The sequence below is a fragment of the Gossypium hirsutum genome, chromosome D06 (genome assembly GCF_007990345.1).
Source record: "Gossypium hirsutum isolate 1008001.06 chromosome D06, Gossypium_hirsutum_v2.1, whole genome shotgun sequence".
Classification (NCBI taxonomy): domain Eukaryota; kingdom Viridiplantae; phylum Streptophyta; class Magnoliopsida; order Malvales; family Malvaceae; genus Gossypium; species Gossypium hirsutum.
In genome coordinates, this window is record NC_053442.1 from 64,843,999 (window position 1) to 64,871,046 (window position 27,048).

At 33.1% G+C, this 27,048-nt stretch overlaps 5 protein-coding genes across 5 annotated transcripts; 2 read left to right on the forward strand and 3 right to left on the reverse strand.

Moving 5' to 3' along the window:
• Positions 1 to 775: 775 nt before the first annotated feature.
• On the forward strand, positions 776 to 7,510 carry LOC107937242 (WD-40 repeat-containing protein MSI4). Its single transcript, XM_016870093.2, has 15 exons — positions 776 to 1,023; positions 1,357 to 1,420; positions 1,745 to 1,831; positions 1,984 to 2,046; positions 2,415 to 2,480; positions 2,610 to 2,684; positions 2,991 to 3,066; positions 3,727 to 3,952; positions 4,204 to 4,285; positions 4,969 to 5,042; positions 5,189 to 5,291; positions 5,404 to 5,478; positions 5,664 to 5,743; positions 6,109 to 6,208; positions 7,112 to 7,510. Exons 1-15 carry the CDS (start codon positions 905 to 907, stop codon positions 7,208 to 7,210), a joined length of 1,389 nt encoding a protein of 462 aa, XP_016725582.1. The 5' UTR covers positions 776 to 904; the 3' UTR covers positions 7,211 to 7,510.
• Positions 7,511 to 9,310: 1,800 nt separating this feature from the next.
• LOC107937279 (transmembrane 9 superfamily member 7) lies at positions 9,311 to 14,371 on the forward strand. The gene is made up of 7 exons (XM_016870131.2): positions 9,311 to 9,537; positions 10,738 to 10,902; positions 11,020 to 11,129; positions 11,287 to 11,395; positions 11,476 to 11,588; positions 12,653 to 12,803; positions 12,897 to 14,371. Exons 1-7 carry the CDS (start codon positions 9,436 to 9,438, stop codon positions 14,052 to 14,054), a joined length of 1,908 nt encoding a protein of 635 aa, XP_016725620.2. The 5' UTR covers positions 9,311 to 9,435; the 3' UTR covers positions 14,055 to 14,371.
• Positions 14,372 to 20,377: 6,006 nt separating this feature from the next.
• Positions 20,378 to 20,890, reverse strand: LOC107937275 (LOB domain-containing protein 22). Its single transcript, XM_016870126.2, has one exon. It carries the CDS (start codon positions 20,888 to 20,890, stop codon positions 20,378 to 20,380), a length of 513 nt encoding a protein of 170 aa, XP_016725615.1.
• Positions 20,891 to 22,605: 1,715 nt separating this feature from the next.
• Positions 22,606 to 23,034, reverse strand: LOC107937276 (LOB domain-containing protein 22). Its single transcript, XM_016870127.2, has one exon. It carries the CDS (start codon positions 23,032 to 23,034, stop codon positions 22,606 to 22,608), a length of 429 nt encoding a protein of 142 aa, XP_016725616.1.
• Positions 23,035 to 25,830: 2,796 nt separating this feature from the next.
• LOC107937261 (NDR1/HIN1-like protein 13) lies at positions 25,831 to 27,048 on the reverse strand. The gene has a single exon (XM_016870112.2). The coding sequence runs from the start codon at positions 26,786 to 26,788 to the stop codon at positions 26,024 to 26,026; it is 765 nt and encodes a 254-aa protein (XP_016725601.1). The 5' UTR covers positions 26,789 to 27,048; the 3' UTR covers positions 25,831 to 26,023.

Genomic DNA, 27,048 nt, shown 5'->3' on the forward strand with positions numbered 1-27,048 from the left:
ATATTTTTAATATTGTTTTTACCACGTTTGAATTAGATTGGACTAATAAGTCGGATTGATTGAATTGAGAGTTGGTAAAAAAATGACATGTATTAGTTAAATCGAGAATTAAAGTATAGGCCGAACTAGATTTTTTATTTTTAAAAATTTAAAAAAATTAATCAAATCGGTGGCTTAACTGATTCGACCACAAATATGTTTAAAAAAACATTTATTTTTAATTGCACATAAAAGGAAAACTGTATAACTTATTGGTAAAAAGACCTATCCAGTCCATTTCATTTTTGAAATTGAGCAAATTAGTCCTTCTAAAAAAATGGAGCAATTTAATCCCTACAAAATTTGGAAGTGAGCAATTAATAACAATTAATCAAAGTTAATGTTATTCGTCAATTGTGCATAATTTTGATTAGTATAATAGAAAATTTAGCCCTTAATATTTACATATTTTGTTAATTTGATATTGATTTTGAAAAATTCAACAACTTTAGCCTCAACATTTGCACATTTACAAAAATATTGCAGGTTAAATTTATTAAATCATGACCAAATTGATAGAACGTGTAAATCATGAGAGATAAATTTGATTAATTGATGAAATATATTAACGATCTGATTAATTGTCCTTATTTATTCACTTTCAAAATTAAAAGAGATTAAATTGTTTTGATTTTTTTGAGAGGGACTAATTTGATCAATATCAAAATTGCGAGGGACTGGAGAGGTCCTTTTACCTAACTTATTTAACTTCACAATGAAGAAGCCCTGACATTTTAGTGCCGAGCCCAACTGACAGTGCAAAATCCAAGAAAAAAAAAAGGAGCGGGAAAACATTTTATTCCTAATAAAAAGAAAAATAAAATCGAAGGTAAAATGCAAGAGAAAAAAGACAAGTGAAGCGAGGATGAAGGGGGAGAAAGGGAGATCGGTGGAAGAGAAATACACTCAATGGAAGTCTTTAGTCCCTGTCCTCTACGATTGGCTCGCTAATCACAACCTCGTTTGGCCTTCTCTCTCTTGCCGGTCCGTACAGTCCCCCCTCTTTTTAGGGCTTACATTTTCACTTTTATTATTATTATTTTCTTGAAATAATGTGTTTGGTTGCCGAGAAACTGAAGTGAACAGTTTAAAAGAGAATCTCACGTTTATTTTTATTTTTATTTGGAAATACTGTGTTTGGTTGCATAGAAACTGAAGTAAATAGTTTAAAAGAGAAAATGAATACTGTTATTTTTGTTATTATTGGCATTAGAAAACGTTATTGTGATGAATATGGAAGTCTGTTTAAATTCGTGGAGTTTGAATCAAATTCCAGTTAGTACTGTATCTTTATGTTATTCTTTTTTGTTTTTTTAGATGGGGGCCGCAACTAGAGCAAGCTACTTACAAGACCCGTCAGCGTCTTTACCTTTCAGAACAGGCAAGTCACTGTTTGTAGGAGGAATTTGATTGATTATATTTTTGAAGTTGGTTCTTGAGTCACTGCTTGTAATTTAATTCGAGTGAATTGGAGAATTTTGATATTTATATGTTGGATTTCTTTTGATCTTGACAAAGAACATAATTGTATGTTCAGAAAATTTAATCTTTGTGTGAAAAGTTTGAACCTATTGCATTCTTTGTTTATGTGTTATACTTAGCTATTCATTTTAGTAAACGGTATGCTTTGTTCTGGTTGTGTCTGGAGATTTTGTTTATTGATCTTTGATTCATCCTGGTTGTTCAATTTATGTTTGTCTACCAGACTGATGGAAGTGTTCCAAACACACTTGTAATAGCCAACTGTGAGGTTGTTAAACCTAGGGTTGCTGCTGCTGAGCACATATCTCAGGTGACGTGACTTAAACAACACAAGTGTTTCCTTTTATTTTTACTTAGTTACCCCCTTTCACTTTCATTTTCCCTTTTCATCCAAGATTCTACACTGATTTTATCTATAATTCATTGAATTGTTGTTGTGCTTTCGCTTGCTTGATCTCGCAGTTCAATGAAGAAGCCCGCTCTCCCTTTGTGAAGAAATATAAAACTATTATACATCCTGGAGAGGTATCCATGGCTTGTATTCTCTGCTAGTTTTAAACTCAATTAGTTTCTGTGGTAGTTGATTAATACAATAAAAAATAATTTTTAATTAAAGCTACTGCCCACCTGAGATACTGAACAGTGCATGATTCTAGTACCGGGATGAAGAAAGATGGACAAAAACTAGTTTTCTTTCTTGAGAGGACAGTGTTTACTTGAGAAATCTCTGATAAGTTAATACTTGCTATTTATGGTAAAGTTATTTATGTATTACTCTAGCTTTTATCAAAGCTTCTGTTCATTCTCTCAATCATGAATTTCTCTTGTAATTCTAGTAGAACTTTGAATGAACTCTTTGGAGTCATTTTTTATATATGGTTGTATTTTTGCAGGTGAACAGAATCAGAGAACTCCCACAGAACAGCAAGATAGTTGCGACACATACTGACAGTCCTGATGTAAGAATTTATTATTTCTCATGTCATCCCGTTAGATAGGGGGGTCATATACTATTTGTTCTTGTATACTTGAAATTTATGAGTTGTTGACACTCAATATGACCTAAGCACATTGAATTTTCAAAATAGGTCCTCATTTGGGATGTAGAGGCCCAGCCTAATCGCCATGCTGTGCTGGGAGCTGCAGATTCTCGTCCAGATCTGGTTTGTACTGAAGGGAATTAAGTTTTTTGATGTTTTTACTATGCATTTTCTTTCTTTGAACTATTCATTCAAAAAATTGACAATATCTATATACTTATTTGTAGAATTTGCAAGTACAGGTGTCCAAAAGAAAAACTCTTATTTGCACATTCATGATTCCATTTATTGCAGATTTAAAAGTTTTTGACAAATGGTTGAAATCTTTGAATAGTGTAATTTTAGCTGTTAATGGACCTTTAGAAAATTAAGATGCAGATATTAGCTTCTTTTCATCAGGTTGTTTACTTAGAATCTACTGTCTTGCAGATATTGACTGGACATCAAGAAAATGCTGAATTTGCTCTTGCTATGTGTCCAACTGAACCTTTTGTCCTATCTGGAGGTTTGAATCATTGTGTTACTTGGCAGGCTTTTAAAATCTATAACTTAAGTCATAGCAGTGCATGATAATCCTTTATGTATTGCCATGATTATTCAAATATCACCAGATTGATATAGTAATCACATGTTTAGATGTTTATTTTTCTTATGGTATTTTTCAAAATAAGAAGCCAAGTTTGATGCAAGTATTAGTGCATTGGAAAACTCTAATTCATTATGTATTTCATTGTTATTCAAGCATCATTGAGCATGAGGAAGTTGTGGTTTAACAAAAGATTCTGTAAGCATGTTATGGACTTGAAGTGCAGATTTTTGTATGGAAGTTGTGACACGCAAGTGGTCAATTGTAATGATGTGTTAGTTCATTGAGAGGCACTACTGCCACGAGAGATTGTTTTATCTTTGTTTTGCCTGCCAAGAGCTGGCTCACACCTTGTACCCCTTGAATACAAATTTTGTCATCTAATTCCAATTACCTAGGAGAAACTGGGAAAAGTTGGCACTCTGTATATACTTTAAAAGTATGCTAGCATGCATTATTCCTTCTGGAAAATTAAATTAAACACTCATCGGTTCATGTGCTGGGACTTAACTATTTTCTCTTTTATCTTTTTTATGTTGATCTCCTATCCGATGGTCCTAAACAAGATTTTACCTGCAGGCAAGGACAAGTTAGTGGTTTTGTGGAGCATTCATGATCATATCTCTACTCTGGCAAAGGAGCAAGGGCCCACAAAGTCTCCAGGATCTACTAGTACCAGTACAAAACATGCCTCTAAGGGTGGTGGGGGTAACGATAACCATGTTGAGGGCCCTTCCGTCGAGGCACGAGGTATCTACCAAGGCCATGACGATACAGTTGAAGATGTTCAGTTCTGCCCATCAAGGTAATTGACTTGATTATTGGCATGGTTTGTGTCATTGTTTCTTCATGATTTATGCTAATGCCGAGTTGAATGCTAGTCATGTCATTGATGTCTTTGGTTTTAATTGTTATTTAAAGATTATTCATTTGGAGTTTCATGCTAGTCTCATGAGGATATTCTGAGTGACATGGCAGAATGAAACCCTTACATCTTTCCTGAATCATTTTAACAACTCCTCTCTGATTCTCGTGTTATTTGTACCTTGTCTTTAGTGCTCAGGAATTCTGCAGTGTTGGAGATGATTCTTGTCTTATATTATGGGATGCTAGAGCTGGCTCAACTCCAGCTATCAAGGTTCAAATTCTTTTCAGTATTACTATCTTTTTTTTTTCTATTCCAATTTTATTTCACGATACATGTTATAGATATCTATGTGTAATAGTTGTGGAGGAAACTAAATATTGAGTTGTCCACTTAATGTCAATCCTAGTTATTAGTATTGCACATTATCTTCTTCTGAAGAGTTACTCTTCAGTGGGTATCATCAACCATTGTACTATAGCCTTGATAGAGATGTCCTTTATCATGCTTAAATGATCATAGGTTATACCCTAAAACTTGTCCCGATTATCAGGATAAAAAAGTCCCTGTTGAGTGTTAAGACTACCGCTTTGTCAAATATGAGAGTAATGAGTGTAGTTGTTATGTTTCCAGTGAAGGCTGCCACAAGGGACTTGCTATTTACTCCTGTGGCATAGGGGTCTACTTTATCACTCAATGATAGTTTAAAGTACTGATGAATATGCGAACAAAAAGGTTTGTGTTGGGTTGTTTGATGCCCTCTTTATGCTATTCAAAGTAATTCATGGATGCTCTCTTTATGGCATTTCCTTTATTTCTGCACGCTATTTTGCTCTTCTCCTTCATCATCCTCGTAGCTCAAAGCTTCTTTCACTATTTAAACTGTCCATGTGGTTTGTTTTACTTTATTATTTATTATTAAATTTGCTTATGGATTATTTTTGGTGTATGGGCAGGTTGAGAAAGCTCATAATGCTGATATTCATTGCGTCGATTGGAATCGTCATGACATAAATCTCATTTTGACTGGGTATATCTGTTAGACATAACACTTGTATTCTCTATTATGTTGCAGTGTAGGATGTTCTGGTGATTTTATATTTTACATTCTGCATTTCTTTTGACCAATATCTATGCATGTTTATGAGTTGCTTTAATTCTCTTTGTATTTATTAGGTCTGCTGATAATACCATTCACATGTTTGACCGCCGAAACCTTTCCTCTGGCTCCCCAGTTCATAAACTCGTGGGCCACAGTGCTGCTGTCCTTTGTGTACAGGTGCCAATGAAACTCTCTAACATAGCTCAAAATCTCCGTTCTTTCTTATGTATTTATAATATGGAATATGTTTGGATATTGTCTGTTTTTGACAATATTCTTGTCTTTGCAGTGGTCCCCAGACAAGTCATCAGTCTTTGGAAGTTCTGCCGAGGATGGGATCTTAAACATCTGGGACCATGAAAAGGTGTTTAGCTAAATGCTTCTGCAAGACAACTTTGCTCTCCCTCTCTTACTCTTTTTCATGTATAGTTATAGTAAAATGGTATAGGTTACAGATAAGAAAAAAACATTAGCGTTGAAAATCTGTCCATATATATGTATGTTTATATATATATTTCTGCTACTTCATGTTTGATAAACTTGTTTCAGATTGGGAAAAGGCAAGATACTACTGGATTGAAGGCACCAAATGCTCCTCCTGGATTGTTCTTTCAACATGCAGGGCATAGGTACGGGGTTCAAAGAATCAATACAATTGCTGATTTTTGTAACATATGTATGAGATATGCCAGAAAAGACATCTTTATGCTGCGTACGCATTTTACTTGATGACCAGTTTATCATATTCTAGTTATGCATTATTTTCAAGGCGGTAGCATATTTCTTGTTACATTTAACAAAACTGGTTAAATTTGTATGTGTCATTAATTAAAAATGATTATGCAATTTTAGAATCTGCTTTGATACGTTGGAATTCTTACTTTTAATTTCATCTGGTTCATTTGCAAATGATAAACTTGCATAGTAGTTTAACACAGAACTTTAGTATCAATTTTGATCTTTTAAAGAAGCATGTTCTTGTATATATATTCAGGGACAAGGTTGTGGACTTCCATTGGAATACATCTGATCCGTGGACAATTGTCAGTGTGTCAGATGATTGCGAAAGCACTAATGGTGGTGGTACTCTACAGGTAATTAAACTACCTCCACTTAGCATTTAGAAGTCATCTTTCGGCTAATTAAATACCTTGTTGAGGTTTTAGGTTGGTTGTTGATCGTTTATGCTAAATTGTTAAAACCAGTTCTCAACATCCATGTTACTTAGATTTAGGTGTGAGTGTTGGATACAAATATGTTTTAAGTTTTGGAAGTTTTCTATGTACTTGGAGGGTTATATCTTCATACTCATATGAATATGTTGGGCACGAGTGTTGGATATAGATACTGCATGAAAAATGAAGAGTTACAAGTAACATAGCTCATCTATTTATTTTAGTATCTCATCACTTCCTTTGGCCGCGTGCCGTCTAGAATTCACTTTTATCATATGGAATTGGTAGGCACCATGGACACTACCTTATCTGTGTACTTCTTGCGGCCATTCACAATTGGTGGTATATTTGAAGCAAGAAAATTGGTCAAAGTACCTCGAAAATCTTTGTACTATACCATCTAAGGCAATTTAGTCCCTCAACTAAAAATCTAACCAATTTAATCCTCCAGCTTTTATAACTTAGTAAAAAGGACCATTGAAAATTGCTAATCTGTTGGTTAAATACTGACGTGACTAGCTAAATGATGATGTATTGTAACGAGTTTTGTGTTAGCATTTGACTGACACGTTAACAATCTTTAATATTTTACGTTAATATTGTTAGTGATTTTAGGATTAAGCTTGGTTAATTTTCTAGTAGATGGACTAAATTGCGTATAATACTGGGGCTTCCCGGATACTTGGATAGAGAAAGGCATAGTCATGATTTACATTGCATTATAGAACTATTATGGATATATGATGTTTACACCTTCAACTGAAAAAAATTTCGTGTTTAACCAAGCGAAATTGGCTGAAAGAAGTGATGTTTTTCGTGCAGATATGGCGGATGATCGATTTGATTTACCGTCCGGTAGACGAAGTCTTAGCCGAGCTAGATAAGTTTAAACCTCACATTCTAGCATGTGAAAAAAATTAGTGAAAAAAATGCTTTAATTGTTTTACGGTGGAAATCTTAAGTTGTTGAAACCAAATCTGTTTGAGAACCATAGTTTCTCATATGCATGTTGAGGTAGGGAAGAAGATTTGAAGTACCAATGGTTTATTTCATATCACTTGGTTTGTTGGTAGGGGGAAACGAGTGCCCGTGGCTTGGTTGACGTGCAAAAAAGCATGTGGACCAACTAGTGCTGCACTGATCCGATTTGATTGGTTGAATTAAGAATTGACGATTTAATCGAATGATATATGAAATGATCTATCAATAGTGTTTTTAGAATTGGACTCTTCAATTGGATAGGGAATCTATTGGTACACTAGTTTGGAACAAGTAAAAAAATCAGTTGAATTGGGTTAAAAAAACTGGTTGAATTGAATTCTATAATTTTCAATTTTTATGATTTTTTAAATAATTTATTTGTTTTGAACTTGACAGATTTGGAATTAATGGCTTGATCAGTTTGATTACCGGTTTTTTCCAAAAATATTATTTATCAGTAAAATATTGAATTAATTAATTAAAAACTGGTTTAATATAGTTTAATTTTTTTCTTCTTTTTATTCAATTCTTACATTACTTATAACGTCTAAATCCTTAAATGGGGGAATATTCGTTAATTTTATATTGAAACGATAGTAATTAAGTCAAATATTTTTTATATTTATTTAGTATTTAAAATATATTTTTAAAAATCATGTGCATTTTAAATTTTCTTTTTGAATCTGTTTCAAAAGTCAATTGGATATTTATATATAATATGATATTTTAAGGGTCATATAATAATTTTAATTGCAAGAAAAAGGCAAACATGTTACCTATTGAATATTGATTTTGCTTTATACATTTAATTAAAATTAAAGGTAATTTTACCAATTGAGTCAATTAGTATAGATATTGTTGTCAATGTAAGAGGATATGTGTTTGAAAAGAGCAGATATAATTAGAACAACGTTATAAGAAAAGACATCTTTTAATATATATACATATATAATATATTCACTTAAAACATTTTCATGCAATTTGATATTTATTGTAGAAGAGATTTATCATAAATTATATTAGGTGACACTTATGATATAGATGAAAGAAAATATATATATAAAAATAAAAACAATATTAGGGATTTAACCTTTAAAACCCTCAATTTAATCATTCATTAATTTGGAAATTTATTTTAAAATTATAGTTAAAACTATTTAATAAAAAATAAAAAAAATATAAAATGAAATAAATATTCTTGTAATAAATATTGAGGTTTTTAAATTGGTAATTTTTGTTAATATCCACTTGTTGAAAAAAAAAAAAAACTAGTGTAGTAACTTGTAACGTAGTCATCAATTTTATCACTAATATAAATCTTTAAAGGTATAATAGTTTATTTAGCCCTCCAACTTTATAAAAAAAATATTTTAGTCATTCTCTTAATTTTTTTTGCTTATTTTAATTTTTAAATTTGCTCTATTTATCAAATCATTCCAAAATAGACGAAAAAGTTAACACCTTCTAATTTTGCTTACATGGTATATATGTGGACTATCATGTCAACAATTAAATAATTTTTTAAAATTTAAAAAATTAAAAATTATAAAAGTTATTAAAAATATTTTAAAAATATATTTTTAATTTTTTTAAAAATAATTAATTACTAACGTGGCATACATAAAAGCTTCTACATAAGTAAAATTAATATAAGTTAACTTTTGCTTCAGATTTAGAGTGATTTGATAAATAATGTAAGTTCAAGAATTAAAAGAGACGATAATTACATGAAATACTAAAATATTTTTTTTAAAGTTGGAGGACCAAATAAATTAATATGCCATCTTTAAATAAAAATCATTTGATTTAATAATTGAAAGCATAATTGTTAAAAACTAATCAAATCGTTTCATTGAACTAAAAATTGGTAAATATATCGATTCAAACAAAAAAATTTAAACTGATTTTTGAACCAACCACTAAAAACCGATTGAACTAGTTTTTATTTTTTAATTTTTATTAAATTTTAATAAAAAACGAATTAAAGATTGAATACTGTGGTTCGGTTTTTAAAACCTTAATTAAAAGTCAAATATATATATGTATATATATATTATTTTAAGTGTATATATTGCTATATATTTCTCTTTGTCTATCCCAACTCTGTCAACTCTTCTCACCTCGCTCTCCTCGCTTTCAATCTGTCTCCCTATTGAAGCAGTGCAATGGGTACGAAAAGCAAGACTCTGTTCTTCGCTTTTCTGCTACTGTTATCCACTGCTCATTCCTTCTATCTCCCTGGTGTTGCACCTCGTGATTTCCAAAGGGTACCTTCTTTTTTTCACTCTATCCCTCTCTGGGTTTATCTTTAATCTTCGTGTTGATTCATGGGTTAGTTCTTGTTTTTGTTGATGGTGGGTTTGGAGTTGGGATCTAGGTCTTTTAAGCTTTGATTTGATGTGTTGGTGTATTCATTTCTTTTTGAGATCTGTAGTTGCGTGCTGTATCCTTTTGGGTTTTCATTCTTTTTTCAATTTTGGGTTTTGGATTTTGTTCTAATGGGGATTGCGTTGTTTGTTTGGTATTTTGTGGGATTTTGATTATGAAATTGACTGTTCATAGTGTAAGCTTAACAACGTCTGCTAATCATGTTACTTGGATTCGGGTTTAAGTGTGAGATTCGGGTACCGACATGGGTAAATGACGGATCTTTCGAAGTTTTTTTTTTCATTTATTTGGAGGATCTTTGGAGATTATATCCTCGAGTCCATGTGTCGGATTCAGTACTTTGCAAAAGTGAAGAGTCAAAGCAACATAGTTTGCTTTTACCCTTTTTTTTGTTCTTGAATCTTAATGCTGAGATGATCATATTTTGCTTAACAACTGGTAGAATGTTTAGGATATAATTGACAGATTGCCTATTTGTAATGATTTTTGGCAAGATTTTAAGCTACTGTATTAGGGTTTTTAAGAATTTAAATCTTACTTTGGCTTAAAAATGTAGGACCAATGGTGATTTATTGCAAGAACTTTCTTTGCTAATTAATTAGTTCAGTCTTCGTATTTGACTTGCATGGATGCTTGATCCCTGAATAAACACCATGTCTCTTGATTGTGTAATGTGAATTGCAAACACCTTTTTGCAAATCATAGTATAATTACTGCAGTGCATGGTTAATTTTGATCAAGGCTTATAGCTTCGCACTTTGATTCCGAGGGGCTTTTTGGTGTGTTACACTGTAGCGACCATCGACATGAAAATCCAAAACTATAAAGATATCATAATAGTGTTCCAAGTCCAAAAGATCATTGACCAAAGAGTTAAAAAAACATAAAGCATATTTAGTGTTAATTCCATGTGGTGCTCGGGCTATTTGTTTGTAAAACTTGAAGTTAGTTAATCTTCCAATGCTGTTTTACATTTCACAATCAGGTCCTTAAGATCCTTTTTTATTATGTATTTTTGTCTCCTTTATTGCTATGAATTGTTTTATGTCTTAAAATTTTCTTTTACCTATTCCGAACAGGGTGATCCTCTTTATGTAAAAGTGAACAAATTATCCTCTACAAAGACACAACTTCCATATGACTTTTACTACTTGAAATATTGTAAGCCATCCAAGATTGTGAACAATGCTGAAAATTTGGGGGAGGTGCTACGAGGTGACCGCATCGAGAACTCTGTCTACACCGTGAGCATCTGTACCTTTTCTAGCATTGTGTGCTATTAGTGACAAGTGGTTTTCTATTAAAAGTTTTATGGATTATATCTTTTATCCGTTGTGTTTATCATTTTTTTCTTTCTTTAGTTTGAAATGAGGGAGGATCAGCCTTGCAAAATAGTCTGTCGAATAAAACTCGATGCTGATTCTGCCAAGAATTTCAAGGAAAAAATTGATGATGAATATCGAGTTAATATGTAAGTAAATTTGATGTTAAAGGTTCATGTTTCCTTATTCTTTTCTCCTTTTTGAAGATTTTTTATGTGATTCTTACCCTTTATTTCTTTTAATGTTTGTTCCCCCCCCCCCTTTTATGTTCATGTTTGTACTGAATTATATGGAGTTGATGTGCAGGATACTTGATAACCTTCCAGTTGCGGTTCGTAGACAAAGGAGAGATGGAAGTCAATCAACAACATATGAACATGGTTTCCGTGTTGGGTTCAAAGGGAATTATGCCGGGGTATGCTCTGGGAAGCTAGTACTACTTTCAAAGTTTTATGCTCGTCTTATCTTTTCTTAGCCATTCATGTGTCATTGCAGAGCAAGGAAGAGAAGTATTTCATCAACAATCACTTGAGCTTCAGGGTCATGTTTCACAGGGATACCGAGACTGATGCTGCTCGAATTGTTGGATTCGAGGTTACTCCAAACAGGTTTTCTACAATTTTTCTTTTACTTTTTGTTCATTTGCATCTGTTTTGACATTTGGTTAATATGTGTGATTTAATTATGACTTAGCCATTAAGAGTTGTGGGTCAGGTTACGGGGTAATGGGCTACCTTCAAAAATTGTTCCATGCTTGACATCACTGGAAGCATAAGGTTCTTGTGTCAGATATGTTGGTTTCAATATCTAACGGATGTGTGTTAGACTGAGATATTCTACATTAAGATCACACTAAATCATAGGGTTAAATCATTATTTGGGGTTTGAACTTGTTAACTTTTCTTACATTGGGGCCTGAACTTGATGATTGTTCCTACATTGGAGCTTGAACTTTTTTTTTTGTCCAAGTTAATTATTGACCTTGGCAATTGTTCTCACATTGGGACCTAAACTCTAGGGTTCAAGGACTATCTTGGGCAAAAAAAAAAGTTCAAGCCCCAATGTGGGAAGTATTGCCAAGTTCAGGGCCTGGAATAAAAAAAAGTTCAGTCCCCAATGTGAGAAAATTGCTAAGTTTAGGACCTAACTTGGATGAAACAAATTCAGGCCCCAATATGAGAAAATTGCTAAGTTTAGGACCTAACTTGGACGAAAAAAATTCAGGCCCCAATGTAGGGAAAGTTGCCAAGTTCAGGCCCTAAAAAGTAATTTAACCCTAAATCGTATGTTGGAGTTCAATAAAAATGTACAACAGGTTCCAAGCCCTGTAATTTTCTGTACTCCATTGTTTCTTTTTGTTTCATTATTTTGAAAAGTCATTATAATGGTATGCTGAGTACATGTAGCCATTGAACTACTTGAGTGTTCTTTTTTGCACTTATATATTCATTATTCTCCAATTTCCTCCAATTATAGTTGAAGTAGCAATTTGTCTGTCCCCTTGAAACATGCTACTCAAAAGGGGAACTCAATTTGTGATGAACTATGCAGTCATCATGCAACATTAGAGACTAGCGTTTTTAGGATCAGGGTTATCATCTATTGGTTATCGGTTATCAAGTGACCAGCTTACTTATGTCATTATTGTCCATTGTGTGGCTCTTGTGAACAGCATTAATCACGAGTACAAGGAATGGGACGAGAAGAATCCCCAGGTAACAACATGCAATAAGGACACCAAAAATCTAATTCAAGGCAGCACTGTTCCACAAGAAGTTGACGCAGGCAAGGAGGTTGTCTTCACATACGATGTGACTTTCAAGGTACTCCGCCTTCCGTTTCTCTTTCTTGTCATTAGTTTTTTTCACTCTATATGCTAATGCATGGGTGAACTTACGTTTTTTTTCCTTTGTCAGGAGAGTGATATAAAGTGGGCTTCACGTTGGGACACATACCTTCTGATGAACGATGATCAGATCCACTGGTTCTCCATCATAAATTCATTGATGATTGTTCTCTTCCTATCTGGCATGGTGGCCATGATCATGATGAGAACATTGTACAAAGATATCGCAAACTATAATCAGTTGGAAACTCAAGACGAGGCACAAGAAGAAACGGGATGGAAACTTGTTCACGGGGATGTCTTTAGGGCCCCAATCAATTATGGTTTACTCTGTGTTTATGTTGGCACAGGTGTCCAGATTTTTGCAATGTCGCTCGTGACGATGATATTTGCGTTGCTGGGCTTTTTATCTCCTTCCAATCGTGGAGGGCTTATGACAGCTATGGTTCTTTTGTGGGTTTTCATGGGAATATTTGCCGGTTACTCTTCATCACGTCTATACAAGATGTTCAAGGGCACAGAGTGGAAGAGAATTACTTTGAAAACTGCATTTATGTTTCCGGGTATCTTATTCGCCATCTTCTTTGTACTGAATGCACTAATTTGGGGAGAACAATCTTCCGGTGCTGTTCCGTTCGGGACAATGTTTGCCCTTGTTTGCTTATGGTTCGGTATATCAGTTCCCTTAGTCTTTGTCGGCAGTTACTTAGGTTTCAAAAAACCAGCCATTGAAGACCCTGTGAAGACCAATAAAATCCCGAGGCAGATCTTGGAACAGGCATGGTATATGAAGCCCATCTTCTCCATACTCATTGGAGGCATTCTTCCATTTGGAGCTGTTTTTATCGAGCTATTCTTCATCTTAACATCAATATGGCTAAACCAGTTCTATTACATCTTCGGCTTCCTTTTCATAGTGTTCGTTATTCTAATAATCACTTGTGCGGAGATAACAATCGTGCTATGCTACTTCCAGTTGTGCAGTGAAGACTACCATTGGTGGTGGAGATCTTATTTGACTGCTGGCTCCTCTGCTCTTTACCTTTTCCTTTACTCGATTTTCTACTTCTTTACCAAGTTGGAGATCACGAAGCTGGTTTCAGGCATCCTTTACTTTGGGTACATGGTAATTGTTTCATATGCCTTCTTTGTCCTAACAGGGACAATCGGATTCTATGCTTGCTTCTGGTTTGTTCGAAAGATCTACTCTTCAGTGAAAATTGACTGAGATCAAGAATGTAGAAAGGGGATCAGACATCAAACCTATGCGAATTACGGGATGGACGAGACAATGATACAGTACAGAAAATTTTATTTCTGATCGTCTCTACAGTCTTCTTTTATTTTGCTGAATTTGCGTGTTGTAGGCTTGGCCTGTTATTTTATGTACACTGTTATGTACCGTACTGTTTTAAGTAGTTTCTCCAATGAGTAAAATTTGTGATCTAGTCTTGTAGATAATTCAATACTTCAATATCTACTCGTAACAGAACATTGGGGGATTTGTGGATTTGTTAATGCTTATTATTCCGGCTCGATTTTTTCTTTGGTAGAGTTGAGCATTGCATCCTGATGGTACGTAGAGAATTTGGTCTTGGAACATGTTGTAGTTCAAGTATGTAGCGTAGATTGTTACACAAACATCGTGTTTCCAATATTACAACTGCTATCTATGTTACTCGGACGTGATTGTTGAATGTGTACTTAAACTATGCTTCCTACTGAACCCTTCCAATGCCTCGTTTACTTATGACTCCACCATATAGCGTTTCTCGATCTTCATATCTGGCCACTGGTTGCCAGCATCATATTCCGGCTTTGTCACCGATGTAATTTGTGTCCATACTCATAGCACATGTTTTGAAACAACATTCAACTAATTGGTGAAACAGTTTGCAACTTATCGAGCAGTGACATCAAAGATCGTAATCCGACAAGGACATGTTTAAAAGTACCCTTTTGGTTAGGTACTATGGTCCTTCAGCTGCTTAAGGTTCATAGCTTTCCATCCGGTAACAAGTTCGATTAACACCACTCCGGAGTAATAAACATTGAGCATATCCCGGCAATCATTACTAAATTTTGTGGCAAAAGTATCGTGGAGGTTCTTATAGTAGGAGTCAGATTGCATTTTGCTCTATTTACTCAAAGAATGGATAAATTTATTCCTATATGTTAAATTAGAAAGTAATTTGGTTCTTCTGTTAAAAATTGTTTATTTCTATGGTTAAAAATTAGTCCCTATACATTAGCTTGTTGACGTACACGTGGCATGCCGTGTCACTGTCTAATTATTTCGTCAGTCATGTCAATTTTAAAAAAATAATTAATTGCTAATATGACATACGCATGGATTGTCAGCGAGTTAAAATTTTTTTTGTTAATTTTGGGGAGATTTGATAAATAATGTAAGTTCAATGATTAAAAGAAACAAAAAATTAAACAAAAAGTCAAAATTATTTTTTTCTGTAAAGTTGAAAAGCTAAATAAGCTATTAAGCGGTAGTAAAATGACAATAAATTACAACAAGAAGATTAATTTAAACCAACAGTATGGGGTTTCTCTTATTATTGTTTATTTCAAGTGAATATAAAATATCTGTGATAATCAAAATTACAATTCAAAACAGAGCTCAATCAGTATCCCATTATAGTGGTCTACGAAGCTGAAAAAAGAAAGCTTTAATGAATGATGATCATTTGGAAGGTAGCTTAGTTACAACATTTTGGTCCTGTTTGGACATAGCAGCCGATGCCGCCATTGTCATGGCGGCTGCTGCCGCGCCAAGCTTTGCACTGCCAGCAGCCTTCATAGCACCACCCACTTTGGCAAAAATAGCTACACCTCCTACAAGAAATGCCCTCAACACTACGGTTGGTTTCACTGCCATATATATAATTTTATTTTGATTGTCCTGCAAAATTTTCCAAAATCATAAAAATCTCAAATTCTAGTCTCATTTGAGCAACAATGCAAAAGAATAGAAGCAAGGCTTGGACTCGGGTGTAAGGATTATAGATACGTGTTTTACAGGGACAAAGAAAATATTTGGGGTAGATTTAAGTTCTATAATTGTACGAGAGCTAAAATGCAATTTTTTTCATTTTAATACCTGATATGCTTATAATTTTTAAAAGATTAAATCAAAATTTCTTCATTTTCAGGGACAAAGTGCAATTTTATTATTTACTAATTTAAAACTTTATAAATTTTAAAGGGTCAAAATCTAAACTTCTACTTTTAGGAGGCCGGGACCCTTACCAACCCCTAGCGTTGCCTTTGGCGTTTGATATGAACATACTTAAATTTGTAAATCATTCACGTATGTAGAGCCGTTTGAGGGTCATCTCTTTATAGCTATATCCAAGAATGTATTTAAAGAGTTTTTAGATAATTATATCTCCATAACCGTATGTGCGAAGTCAAAAAAATTTATGTTAAGAGTCAAAGATTAAATTATAAAATTTGAAAGGGTAGAAGTATAATTTTACATTTAAAAAAAAACTCAAAATACAATTGATCATTTTTAGAGACCGAGGCCCGTCTTTGCTCCTTTGTATATATTTAGACATTCCTTGCTAGTAGCCAATTAAATGGGAAAATTTCTCTTTACCCCTTTCAAACATTAAATAATTCTAATTAAGCTCTTTACTTCTTAATTGAATGAAAAATAAATTCTGTTTATGGCCTCTCCAAAAAATTAATAATGCAATTTAATTCTTTTTAACTTTGGCCCGTTCATAGTTTATAGCTTTGACCTCTCCAGAAATTTATAATTTCATCTCAATCCGCATGTAAAATTCCTAATTCCGCCCCTATTTTTTGTAGACAAAACCGAACATTGAAAAATCATCCATATCTCCCTATGAAACTTTTGTCTCGATGAAATCCTTCATTTTAACTCTTCACAACATTGTTTTAACTTAAGTATAAGCTATTATCTAAGGTTATTCGAGTTCGAGTATGAGAATCAAATATGAAATATATACAGTACATAAATATGTTAAGTATTTAAAGTATTTTTATGTATTTGAAAATCTTTCGAAGATTGTATATCTCCGTATGCTCATACTCAGATATAAATCAAACACGAGCTAAATCTTGTCCTTTAAGCGATGTATCCTTTTCCCCCATAATTTCAACCAAAATCTTAAACTCAAAAATTCTAGGTTAGTACCCATTTCCACAAAATTTTCAACATAATTTTAGATCATATAACGGATAAGAGATTGAAGAAATCAAACCTTAAAAACTTGAAGATGAAATCTTTTCGATTTAGTCCTTTTTGCCACTATCGTAAGCTAAATAAAAAGAAAATGTAAGTAAATTTCGTTAATAATAATAAAAAAATCTTCAATATATATATATTTGCTTCCTTTTTATCCTCTGGTGGAGAGCTACAAATTAGGGTTGCTACTTATTATACACAACACGTTTGTAATATTTTTTACCATTAGAAGCCGAATTTTATTGAAGAAAAATAAATGGTCAAAGGTTTTATTATTATTAGCGACGACCCGTATATTCCTCGCTATAGTCGTGCGCCGCCAAAGGGAAAACAATTAGTGACGGAGCTAGCCAAAAAACGACGCCGTATTCTTAAGATAAGTCTATGATCCTAAAGGAGAGCATTTATTGGTTTAAACCAACTAAATTGACCAATTTAATTTGATCGGTTTTGGTTTGAGTGGTTTAAGCAAACTATTTGGGGTTGAGCATTTTCTGGAATCGAGCCTATAGTCAACGTCTCGATTTATAAGTTATCCTGACTTGATTCGAATTTTTTTTTTATTTTAAAATTGAATTAGATCATTGTTAAATTAAGTTCAAATTCGACCAGCCTTAATTATTAAACAAACTGAATTCAAGTAAATAATGAACTTAATTGAGGTTTTCTTTTTGAATTTTTTTATTAGCAACATAAATTAATCATATTATCTTCCCCAATAAATTAAATTAGTAGGTGTAAAGTTAAAAGGATAGCTTTGGCTCACTAATTTTGGAAAATTTTCATTAAATTTCTCAAAATTTTTAAAAATTTTAATTAAGTCCTCTATTTTATTTTTGGAAATTCTCATTAAATTTTTTAAAATTTTAAAATTTTAATTAAACGTTTTGAGATTCTTTGCTACAAAAAAGTTTGAAGGACGGTAAAATCTTATAATTTCCTCTAGATTTTACTTGAAATATTTTTCATATTTTGACTCGTATTTTAACATAAAAAAACAATAAACCCAATCATATTAAACACATACCTTAATCGACACTCACACTATAACCCGAGTATCATAATTATTCAATTGAAATACGTGTATTTTATAACTATGTTTAATCTATTATATATTTATATAAATTCTAACACATTAATTATTTTCTAGGCTAAAACGCCTTAATCATTCAAATTATATAATTTTTAATTCATTTTTGTTGAAAATATGATCGTTGAGTGCCCCTCCTTGGCCACTAAAAAACATTTTTGGATTTGAATTTATTTAACTGTATTTATGGGCTTGACTGAGTATATAAATGATATCTAGCCTATCAATGAAAATCATATCACATGGGATAATTTATTTTGGATATTGAATCGAATCAGATCGCCCCATCTAATCCCTTGGATTGTGGATATTGGACTGGATTGAAACTCTAAATTGATTAGTTGCCAAGAGTCCATATTTACGTTACTCGTTGTTATTATTATATTGTATCCAACTTATCTTATTGTTGTTTTAGTGGGATTGTGATAGAATTTCTTATGTAAGTAAGTCTTGAAATACTTTATATAATTGAGAGACTTGTATAAATTAATGTACACAGAAAATTAAACACTTAATCTATTATTGTGAGGAATATTATTCTATGAGTGTATTTTGATAGTAAAACATGTGTTGCAGTTTTACTTGCTTCACAAGGGGTGAATTTAGTGGTAAGGGTATCGAATTTTCAAAGTACAAAAGTAAGAAAAATTATCACAGGGTGTGATAGGTTAGAATCAATTGTTGTAATTGTAAACAGAATGAATATTTCTCACTGAGCAAGACTCTATATATGCAAGGAAACTGAATTGATAAACAACTCCTCCTATTCTGATTTGTTTACTGTTTTCATTGTGATGGAGTGTCCCCTCCCTTTATCACTCTTTCACTATGGTAATTTGTTTCTTAGCAAATGTTTGGGGTAACACATTTGTACATATTTATATCATATTCATATTATTTTTCAATATGCCTTATTTTAATTATTATTCTTTTATCGTATTTATATTATCACAATGCGTCCAAATTAGACTTGTCTATTCTATGAATTGGAAACCCAACATGATAAACTTGATCCAACTGGATTTGGCTATAAAAAGTCATTAATCCGGACATGAATCCGAATTAACTTGATCAAATTCACTCAACTTAAAATAATTTGAACAAATAAACCGAAATTACCTAAATCTAAACTCTAAACCAGCACAAATCAAAATGATCCGAAACCAACTTGATGCGCCCAACTAACAAGAGTAGCCCAAATTTATATATATCTAATCCTAAGATAAAATCAATTCTATTTTGCATGCATATTGAACAACTTCTTGGTTGTGTTGACAAAGACTTGAGATTTTGAACATTTAGGTTTGAGTCTCAACTTGTGAAAAATATACGTGGGTTAACTAGTCAGTTAGTTAGTTAGACTTCAGTTAAATTATTCAGGTCAGTATTTATAATGATTGATTTGAATTGGAATTATTGGTATAATTAGTTAATTATTTTGGGTAAACTATATCTAAAGTCATTCAACTATTAGCAAGTTTACATTGTAGTCACTCAATTTTAAAAAAGTTACAAGTTGGTCACTGGCATTCGTACACCGTCATTGAATGGCCGCCTGATTCTGATATGTTCTTCTTCTCAATGAGGCTCTCTTTGACCTTTTGGATTGATTCTTCGTTGTTTGGAACTCTCCAATTAATTCTTTTGTTTTGCTTCTATTTGGGGCTTGCCGAAAGAGGAGACTTTCTTCCTTTTTTTTTATTTGCTTCTTTTTGGTATTTTTGTTTGCTTTCATTGTGGTTGTGGTGACATTTTGTTAGTCTTGTTTGAGGTGTGTGTTAATAGGTTGATTGTGAATTTTTTAGGTTACAATTTTGACCTAAGGGAAAATGGTGAGTGGGTTAAGAATGAAGGGTTGCTGCATTGATAGGGTCAGAGGTAATTAGACACAAAGTTGACAGTGGCTTTGCTAGAGCTTGAGCCTTGAGTTGTTGATAGTGTTTGGATTATCAAGTTGGGAAGTAATGATGCATATATTGAGTGACCAAAGTCTAAGCTTGTAAATTTACTAATAATATGGTGACTAAAGACCAAATTATAAATTCACCCGTCCACCACAATCTGACATCTGTTACGAAGACCTTTTGAAATTGAGTATCGAATGTGTAAATTTAACAATGGTTAAGTGACCTAATTAATTTTAACTTCCAAAACAAAAGAAAAAATTATTTCAAATAATCCTAAATTAATTACAAGAAACAAACTAAAGGTATCAAAACTTGATTCCCCACATTTATTTTTCTCCTATATTATCATCTGATTTAATAGACAAATTAGCTAATTTTTCAGTTTCAAACCCGATCAGTGGCAACTTGTTCATCATTTGGCAACGATCACCATCATCTATCTTTTGCATTTGCAAACGATGCGCATTTTGGGTTCTACAAATAGCGATGGTATAATAAATCTGGTCGAGCTCGGCTTGCGTACACTCTATTTGATGTTGAAGCTCTTGAATGACCCGATAACAGCCGCCGACGGGGTCTTTAGCTCGCATATCCGACTGAACCATGATCGTTCGTATCGCAATGTCTTTCTTCAAAGGATCTTCTATGGTTCTAACAAGCTTTATAACATTGACCATCCCAGACCCAAACAATTTATGCATGTTCTTTAACTGTTGTTCGTGACCGTGGGGGAAATACGGGGCAAAAAGGCAATAGGCAGGGCACCTCCGACGTTGGTATTTACACGCCAAGCAATCTTCTGTCACGATGGCGGTATTGCCGCTTGTTGGAATACTCATATTTTTTCGGTTTCGCTCCGGAGGCGGTATCTTAGCAAGGTGGCTCTGGGGGAGAAAATTTTTTTCTTGTGGAGAAAATGGGAAATAAAAGGAAAAATATATAAAGGATGAGATAGACTGATTTTATAAGAGAAGAAAGGGTCAAAGAACAATGAAGCTTAACAAATTTCTGTTAATTTGTCTATTTTTGGGGGTTTGAAATAAATAGCTTAAAATAAATAAATTTTTTATCCTATTTTTATTGCTCAAGAATGGGTCAAATAAGAGTTTAACAAATTAATTTCCTTAAGATTTCTCCATATATAAATCCAATTATTTAGAGTTTTAAAATTATAAATTTTTAATTTAATTATTTAAAAATTATAAACATATAAACTATCAATTGTGAAATTGCATTTTAGCTTTCATAAAAATATGTAACTAAAACGTAGCTTCCAAAAAATTTTTTATGGCTTCGTTGTGTTTATAATTAAGGGTGAGCGTTTGATCGAATCGAATTAAGTGAAAAAAATTTTGAGTTAGTCAAGCTGATGAGTCTCATTTTATCATGTTAACTCGATTTGAATTTTTTGAAACACGTTGAGTGAAACAAAATTCAATTCGAGACGAATCGAATGAAATTGTTTAAGTTAAATGTAATTAGAAATAAGCATGTAAAATTAAAATCTTGTTACCATATAACTAATTTCATATTAGAGCATAGAAATTTGAAACCATATATATTGATACTCTAGTATGATAAACTTCGTAATTTAGGTCCTCAAAATTATTATTTTGGAAGATTTTTAACTTTTTATATATATTATTTTTTAGAATTCTCTTTTTTTTTAAACAAAAAATTATAATTTTTTAGAATAATTTATAAAATTTCGGAATTCTTATAAATATTTTAAAATTTTGAAAATTATTTTAAATCTTTTTTTGTAATTTTTGTTGAAAATGATCAATTTGCTCATTTTCGATATTTATAGGGACCAAAGGGGTATTTACATTAATATGTTATTCGAGTTATTTGAATTGTAAAATTTAACTCTACTCGAACTCAAAAAAAAAAAACTTATTCGAGTTAACTTAAAAAAATTGAATAATTCAATTCAATTAGCTCAAATTAAAAACTATATGTTTTTAAGTCGAATCAAGTTTTAATCTCCCGTACTTATAATCGACCACAAACTACAAATTTATTATACATAATATTATGGTTACAATGTGGGTTCACCAAATACCCCTATATATATCCTTCTTGATTAAAGCAAATGAGGGTCTCGTCTATGCATATATTATATTTATAATTTTACATGTTTGTCCAAATGGTAAGTTTAATGTTTATGTACATGCGAATCTTTATGTTGCCATTTATATTAATTTTTTAATTTGATAACTTTTGCTAGTTGCATGATTCTTTTATGGTGTAATTCTAGGCCATCGACCAACGATTGCACCTATGACACAATTCTACTATTGTGTAATTTCGAGTCATAGGCTAACACGATTCCACTATTGCGTAATTTTAAGCCACAGGCCAATAATTGCACCGACGACATGACTATAGTATTACGTAATTTCGAGCCAAGGGCCAACGGTTGCACGATTCTGCTATTGTTCCAAATAATCCTAAATTAATTACATTTATTTTCCCCCTATATTATCATCTGATTTAATAGACAAATTAGCTCATTTTTCAGTTTCAAACCCGATCAGTGGCAGCTTGTTCATCATTTGGCAATGATCACACCATCGTCTATCTTTAGCGTTTGCATTTGCAAACGATGTGCATTTTGGGCTCTACAATTAGCGATGGTATAATAAATCTTGTCGAGCTCGGCTTCCTTACACTCTATTTGATGTTGAAGCTCTTGAATGATCCGATAACAGCCACCGACGGGGTCTTTAGCTCGCATATCCGATTCAACGACGATCGTTCGCATCGCAATGTCTTTCTTCGAAGGATCTTTTAGGGTTCTAACGAGCTTTATAACATTGGCCATCCCAAACAATTTATGCATGTTCTTGAACTGTTGTTCGCGATCGTGGGGGAAATTCGGGGCAAAAGAGCAATCGGCAGGGCACCTCCGACGTTGGTATTTGCACGCCAAGCAATCTTCTGTCGCGACGGCGGTTTTGCCGCTTGTTGAAATACTCATAGTTTATGGTTTCGGCCCGGAGGCGGTCTCGTAGCAAGGTAGCTTTAGGGGAGAATTTTTTTTCTTGTGGAGAAAATGGAAAATAAAAGAAAAATTAAAAAAGGATGAGATAGACTGATTTTATAAGAGAAGAAAGGGTCAAACAACAATGAAAAAACTCGAAATTTGATGAGTATCTACTCGTTATAGAATGCGAAAAATTAATTATTAAATTTATTCTGACTTAATAAATTTCTATTAAATTGATTCCTCTATTTTTAGGGTTTGAATCCTATTTTTATTGTTCTAAGAATGGGTCAAATAAGAGTCCAACAAATTAATTTCCTAAAAGTTTCTCCATAAATCCAATCTTTTAGAGTTTTAAAATTATAAAATTTTAATTTAATCTTTTAAAAATTATAAATATATAAACTATTAAGATTTTGAAATTATATTTTAGCTTTCATAAAAATATGAAATTAAAATGTAGCCTTTAAAAATTTTTTTATGGTTTCTTCGTGTTTAAAGTTAGGGGTAAGCGTTTAATCGAATTGACTTAAGTGAAAAAAATTGAGTTAGTCAAGTTGACGAGTCTCATTTTATCATGCCAACTCGATTTGAATTTTTCGAATAAAATAAAATTCAGTTCGAGACAAATCGAGTGAAATTATTTAAGTTTAATGTGAGAAGAATGATCAAGTTCATATCTTAATTAAAAAAAAAAACAACTCAAAGTCAAAAAAGTTACAAGACCCAAAAAATAATCTAACCCTTTTTCAAATTAAAACAACGAAGCGCCACTTGGCAAGCCTTATTTTAGCGGTGCATTTACGTGTAACTTCCAAGTCGATTGCATGAAAGAAAGGGGACACGTTTATTATGTTAATTTAACAAATACTGATTGCCCTATCATATAAGTGTATCATACATCTCTACAATTAGCTACACAAAACAAAGAGACGATGGAGGGCAATAATAACAAAGAGAGAACATTCAAAGATGGAGAAGAAGAAGAAGAAGCGAGAAAGGGAAGGAAAAAGGAAGAAACTGAAAGAACAACAACAACAACAAAGACGGTAGGTATGGATCCAATGGCTAAATTGGTGATTAATGAAACTGTTACTCAAGGTGATGTAGCTCAAAACCCTAATGATGTCCTTGCTTTCTCAAGATCTGTTCATAACATAGATTCTTCCCTTGAATAGATTGATTGTGAGATTTTAATCTATCTCTTTTCATTTCATATTATATATACATATATATATCTTTTTCTTTTGAGAAAATGAGTGGTTAATCGCTTACAGACGATAAGCTCTTGGTCTTCATGAGAGTAAGAGGAGGGATCTCAATGTTTTTTATTGTAGACTCATGTCTCCAAGCAGTAAGGAAATCAGAATAACAGTTTGTCTCTCTTGGAAAATGTAGACGATCTTACATAAAGACAACATTGACATCAACTGATTAAGAGCACCAGTGATTTTCTTAATAGCTAAAAGGAAATCTGATTGAACAACACATTCGGCTGAGTAACATGAACCTCAGCCTACAACGTTGTGTATGGAGAATTCTCTAACTATGCACCATCATGGTCTCTTGGCAAGATTTTCTACAATTAGAAATTTTTTTTTGGGATAAGTACCAACTCATCATTTTAATAAACTTTTAACAACTATCACTTTAATTTTTAGGGTTTTTTTAATATTTATGATTTGACTGAGACTATATAATTAAGCTGCCATCCTAAGTGCTTAGGTCGACCAACCACTCCACAAGTGACAAAGCAATTAATTTCATATTTTTATTTACACCAATATAATATCATGATACAATAATGTTTAAAAAACTATATAATATATTTATTAATGTATTAAAAATACCTTAAAACACCATTACTATTATATGTTTTGCCAACTTTCACCTACTCATTATCCTATTCAATGTTTAGTAGTTTATTTATTTAATAGAATAATGCATTAATTTTTTTGTCTTAATTTCAATGGAGTCAAAACTCTTCATATTTGGAGTAAGACATGACATGACAACCACTAAAAATCACCTATATTATCTAAAAAGAAAAAGAAGTCTCCTAATATTTATAATATATAGATTTATATAAAGAATTTCTTTTTTTTTTAGTATTTCCTTTCTCTTTAGGAAAGAAAAAGAAATTGGGTCAAAGACAAAACATAACAGGCTTTACTTAGAAACAACTTGGCTCTTTAACAACCCTGCACGTCATTTTGCATGATAGAATTTTGTGAGAAGATAATTTATCTCTTAAATCGGCGGTGTCATTCGCGGTTGTGGTGGGTGAAGGTTAATACGAGTGGCTTTCCGTCAAGTTGTGGGAATAAGGCAAGCATCGGTGGTGTCATTCGCGATTGTGGCGGGGATTGGGTTGTAGGCTTCACGATGGATGTCAGTGCCACTCCCATCTTCCAAGTAGAGGCCAAAGCCTTGTACGAGGGGATGCGGTTCGCATGGGACGAAGGGTTTGAGGTGGAAAGCGATAATGGTTTGCTTGTTGAGCTTATTCGAGATTGTTATGGCGAGAGGAATGAGCAGTGAATAATGCGGTGGACGGGAATGGAGTGTCCGCCTGAGACATAATGGTCGACAGCATAATGAGGTTGCAGACTACATATGTCCAGGATTGGTTCAGGTCAACTAAATAGACTAGTGATTTCGGACACTCCACCGGTTGCGGTTGTGAGTTTGCCAGGACCAGATAGTAGTCTACTGTGTTAGAGTTTTCTTTTCTCTTGTGTGCTTCAATCGGATAAGGTGAATCACACATCTCTATTTTACCTAAATAACTATTAAAATAAATAATTAAATTAAATACCAAATTAAAAGAAAGTACACCAAATCCCCCTATCCTGTTATTACAAACAATCACCAAATTTACGCAAGATATTGTTAACCAAAAAATAATTAAAAAAAGCGGAAAAAATGAAACAAAATAAACATTTTTTTTTTCTATTTCTCAATTTCACTTCCTCAATTCTCATCAAAAAGTCCATCTCCAGACCTTAACCCTCAAATCAACTTTGCATTTTGCATTAGAAATTGAAGCCTTTGATGGGGATTTTCCGTTTGGAACAGTTACTTTAATTCCTTCACAAATGACCCTAATCCCAACCTTTGGTGTTTTTAAACCCCCAATTTTAGCTTTCACTTTAGTATCAAGCTTCATCTTCAATAGCAACCCTTTCTTGTTCTTCAAGGCAACCCTTAACTCGCCGGCCGACGAGTCATCCAGCTCTTGGCTTCCACCACTAATGGTGGCTTTCAAAAGGGTATTGTTTTTAGTACCATGCACGAAGGGACCAAACGAGCCGTTCGCCATAACGACGTCGTTTTTGGTTGTGAGAGATATGGCGATAGGGTCGTAAATATAGATGAGTTCTTTATTAGGGTTTTTGGCGTTGACGTTGAGAGTGATGTTGGTGATGAGCTTGGAAGATGACGTGATTTTAAGGGTGGAGACTTTGAGGGAGGAGACTGTGAAAGTGGGGCGGTGGGGGCTGTAAATAAGGGTTAATATGGCGGCTGATACGCCGGCGAGGAGGAGGAGGATGAGGATGGCGACGGTGGTCCAAATGCAACATGAACAGCAGCAGGAACGGCGGTAACGGTGAGGCTTTGGTTGTGGACGGTAGAGAGGGCGGGTGGCTCCGTAGAGTTGAGATTTGGTGGCGGGAAAGGAAGGTTTGGCGGCGGCGGCGCGGCCGTTTGTGGCTTGTCTGGATGAAGGGAAAACAGTGTCTTTCATGGTGTTTTTGCTTTGGGGATTCAAAGGGAAAATACTCTGTCACTGATGTCTTTATACTTGGCTTCTTCCTTTTTCTTTTTAATTTTGTTTAGTTTATGTAAAGTGGAATGCACGTAAGTTTGAACGCGACTAGGATATTGAAGGTGGGGATTGTTTTAAAGGTAACCCGGTAAAATTACTATGGAGGTTCTTGTACTAGTAATTGGATTATATTTTGCTCTAAATCGGTTTTTATACATTAAATCAAAAAATAAATTAAT

What these genes read in the sequence shown, in the direction of transcription:
- LOC107937242 (XM_016870093.2), top strand. Translation starts at nt 905, where the DNA reads ATGAAGGGGGAGAAAGGGAGATCGGTGGAAGAGAAATACACTCAATGG. An exon ending in CTGCTGAGCACATATCTCAG is followed by an intron (nt 1,832 to 1,983) that starts GTGACGTGACTT and finishes TTGATCTCGCAG; the next exon opens with TTCAATGAAGAAGCCCGCTC. An exon ending in CAGATTCTCGTCCAGATCTG is followed by an intron (nt 2,685 to 2,990) that starts GTTTGTACTGAA and finishes ACTGTCTTGCAG; the next exon opens with ATATTGACTGGACATCAAGA.
- LOC107937279 (XM_016870131.2), top strand. Translation starts at nt 9,436, where the DNA reads ATGGGTACGAAAAGCAAGACTCTGTTCTTCGCTTTTCTGCTACTGTTA. An exon ending in TCGAGAACTCTGTCTACACC is followed by an intron (nt 10,903 to 11,019) that starts GTGAGCATCTGT and finishes TTCTTTCTTTAG; the next exon opens with TTTGAAATGAGGGAGGATCA. An exon ending in CATACGATGTGACTTTCAAG is followed by an intron (nt 12,804 to 12,896) that starts GTACTCCGCCTT and finishes TTCCTTTGTCAG; the next exon opens with GAGAGTGATATAAAGTGGGC.
- LOC107937275 (XM_016870126.2), bottom strand. Translation starts at nt 20,890, where the DNA reads ATGAGTATTCCAACAAGCGGCAATACCGCCATCGTGACAGAAGATTGC.
- LOC107937276 (XM_016870127.2), bottom strand. Translation starts at nt 23,034, where the DNA reads ATGAGTATTTCAACAAGCGGCAAAACCGCCGTCGCGACAGAAGATTGC.
- LOC107937261 (XM_016870112.2), bottom strand. Translation starts at nt 26,788, where the DNA reads ATGAAAGACACTGTTTTCCCTTCATCCAGACAAGCCACAAACGGCCGC.